The sequence below is a fragment of the Monoraphidium neglectum genome (assembly GCF_000611645.1).
Source record: "Monoraphidium neglectum strain SAG 48.87 unplaced genomic scaffold scaffold04735, whole genome shotgun sequence".
Taxonomy (NCBI): domain Eukaryota; kingdom Viridiplantae; phylum Chlorophyta; class Chlorophyceae; order Sphaeropleales; family Selenastraceae; genus Monoraphidium; species Monoraphidium neglectum.
This window is the reverse complement of record NW_014008894.1, coordinates 2,762-4,665: the sequence shown is the minus strand read 5'-3', so window position 1 is coordinate 4,665 and position 1,904 is coordinate 2,762. Positions and strand designations below refer to the sequence as shown.

Below are 1,904 nucleotides of genomic sequence, written 5' to 3'. Positions count from 1 at the left end.
GGGCAGGGCTGAGGGCTGCGCTGCTGTGCCGCAGTGGAATTGTGTTGGAGGGAAGAGGCCGGGGCGCGCGAGCTGGATGGGCGGGCCGGCAAGCAACAGGGGGCGGCGTCCAGATGCGTGCGCCAGTGCAAGTCAACAGTGAAGCCAAAAGCGTCGTGGCCTGCGCTCGTTGGGCGGGGCGGTGGTGTGAATTTGCGCGAGCAGGAGTGTGCCGTGCGGGCGGGGAAGTGACGGCTCATTGGGCCGCGTGGCGCGGCGGGGTGCCACCTTGAGGGTTGACGTCCAGACGCTGACCGGGACACCACCCTCATGGTGGGCCTGGGGGAAGGGGGAGGGGCAGGTGCGAGGATGGTTGTGTTTACGTGTGTGAGAGTGAAGTTGTGTGTGTGTGTGTGTGTGTGTGTGTGTGTGTGTGTGTGTGTAGCAATTGATGAAGCAACTCAAAGAAATAGCCAGGAATTGTGGGACGGGAGAGGCAGCCGGAAATTTCAATAGTGTCTGCGAGCCGGACAAGCCGCGAGCCGGCGCCCTGCAGGCGCGGCTTGCGCATGCGGGGCGCTGGCGCGAGCCGCGGTGGGGCTGTCGCGGCGGACAGCACACAACTCACGGGGGCAGCCTCGTCGCGTCAGAAATGGACACGCAGCCATGCACAATCAGAGCCGCAATGCAAGTCGAAATGTTACTATCGTGTGGACGACATCGCAACACACAACAAAAGCTGCGAACAAGCAGATAGCAAAAGAAGCAGAGGGAGACCAAGCAGCGGGTGGGATTCGAAGGTCAGAGCCACCCACCTCCCGCCCGTCCTCGCCGCCGCCGCCGCCGCGGGGGGGCAGCCGCGAGTCGAGTATCTCCGGCAGCCGCTGCGCGTACTCCGCGCCACGGGGGCTGCAGGGTGCAGGGTGCAGGGTGGAAGCGTCACTTCCTGTGCAACCACAGCAACGCGCCGAGCGCCCCCGGGCCACCACCCCCATTGCTCTGGAAGCGCACGCTTTCCAACACCGAGAGACGCAGCCGGCTCGCGGCAAGAGCCCCGCGAGCGGAAGGGGGATGAAGACACGACAGTGGCGTGCGGTGCGACGCGACGCGATCAATGCACACGGATGGTACCGCGTGCACGCTCGCGGGTGTGTGTGTGTGTGTGATGTGTGTGTGTGTGACTGTGTGTGTGTGTGCGCGCGCGTGTGTGCGTGCATGCGTGCGCGCACGCGTGTGTGTAATCGTGTGTGTGTGTATAGTGTGTGTGTGTGTGCGTGTGCGCGCGTGTGTGTGTGATTGTGTGTGTCGCACCTGAGCAGGGAGTCTCCGCCGATCTTGCCCAGCACGTTGAACTCGCTCTCCCCGTGGCGCGTGAGCCAGATCTTGCGGCTCTGGCCCGCGGCCATGCCCGCCTTGCAGATCTGAGGGGGGGGGGCAGGGGTGGTGCGAGTGGTGTGTTACACGGGTGGATATGTGTGTATGTGTGTGTGTGTGTGTAAGTGTGTGTGTGTGTGTGTGCGCATGTGTATTGTTGCTGTCCTGTGTGTGGATGTGTATGCGCAGGAATTGGCCGTATGTGAGGGGTCTAGTGTGAGTGTATAAAAGTGCATAAGCGTGCCCGTAATGCATGCTGTTGCTGACGAGGCGTTCAAATTGACCCAGCGCACGCAGCAGGTGCCACCAGCAAATAAAGTCCCAGATCCCAGATCCCAGATTGTCCAAATCACCCGGATCTGATCCCCCTGTGATCCCCCCACCTGCATGAGGAAGAACACGATCTTCCCCGGGATGTAACCGCTGATGCGGTTGACGTCCATGTGGCCGCGCCCGGTGACCCTTTGGGATTGGAGTATCAGATGTCAAGGTGGGGTGGGGGTGGTGGTGGGGGTGGTGGTGGGGGTGGGGGTGCTGAAGGGTGCAGGCGG

The 1,904-nt window shown here is 62.7% G+C and overlaps 1 protein-coding gene across 1 annotated transcript; it reads right to left on the bottom strand.

The window, feature by feature from the left end:
• Positions 1-682: 682 nt before the first annotated feature.
• Positions 683-1,796, bottom strand: MNEG_14750 (6-phosphofructo-2-kinase/fructose-2,6-biphosphatase 2; the record flags this gene model as incomplete). Its single annotated transcript, XM_014036780.1, has 4 exons — positions 683-718; positions 795-888; positions 1,291-1,400; positions 1,737-1,796. The coding sequence occupies 4 exons, from the start codon at positions 1,794-1,796 to the stop codon at positions 683-685; spliced, it is 300 nt and encodes a 99-aa protein (XP_013892234.1).
• Between the last annotated feature and the right edge of the window lie 108 nt (positions 1,797-1,904).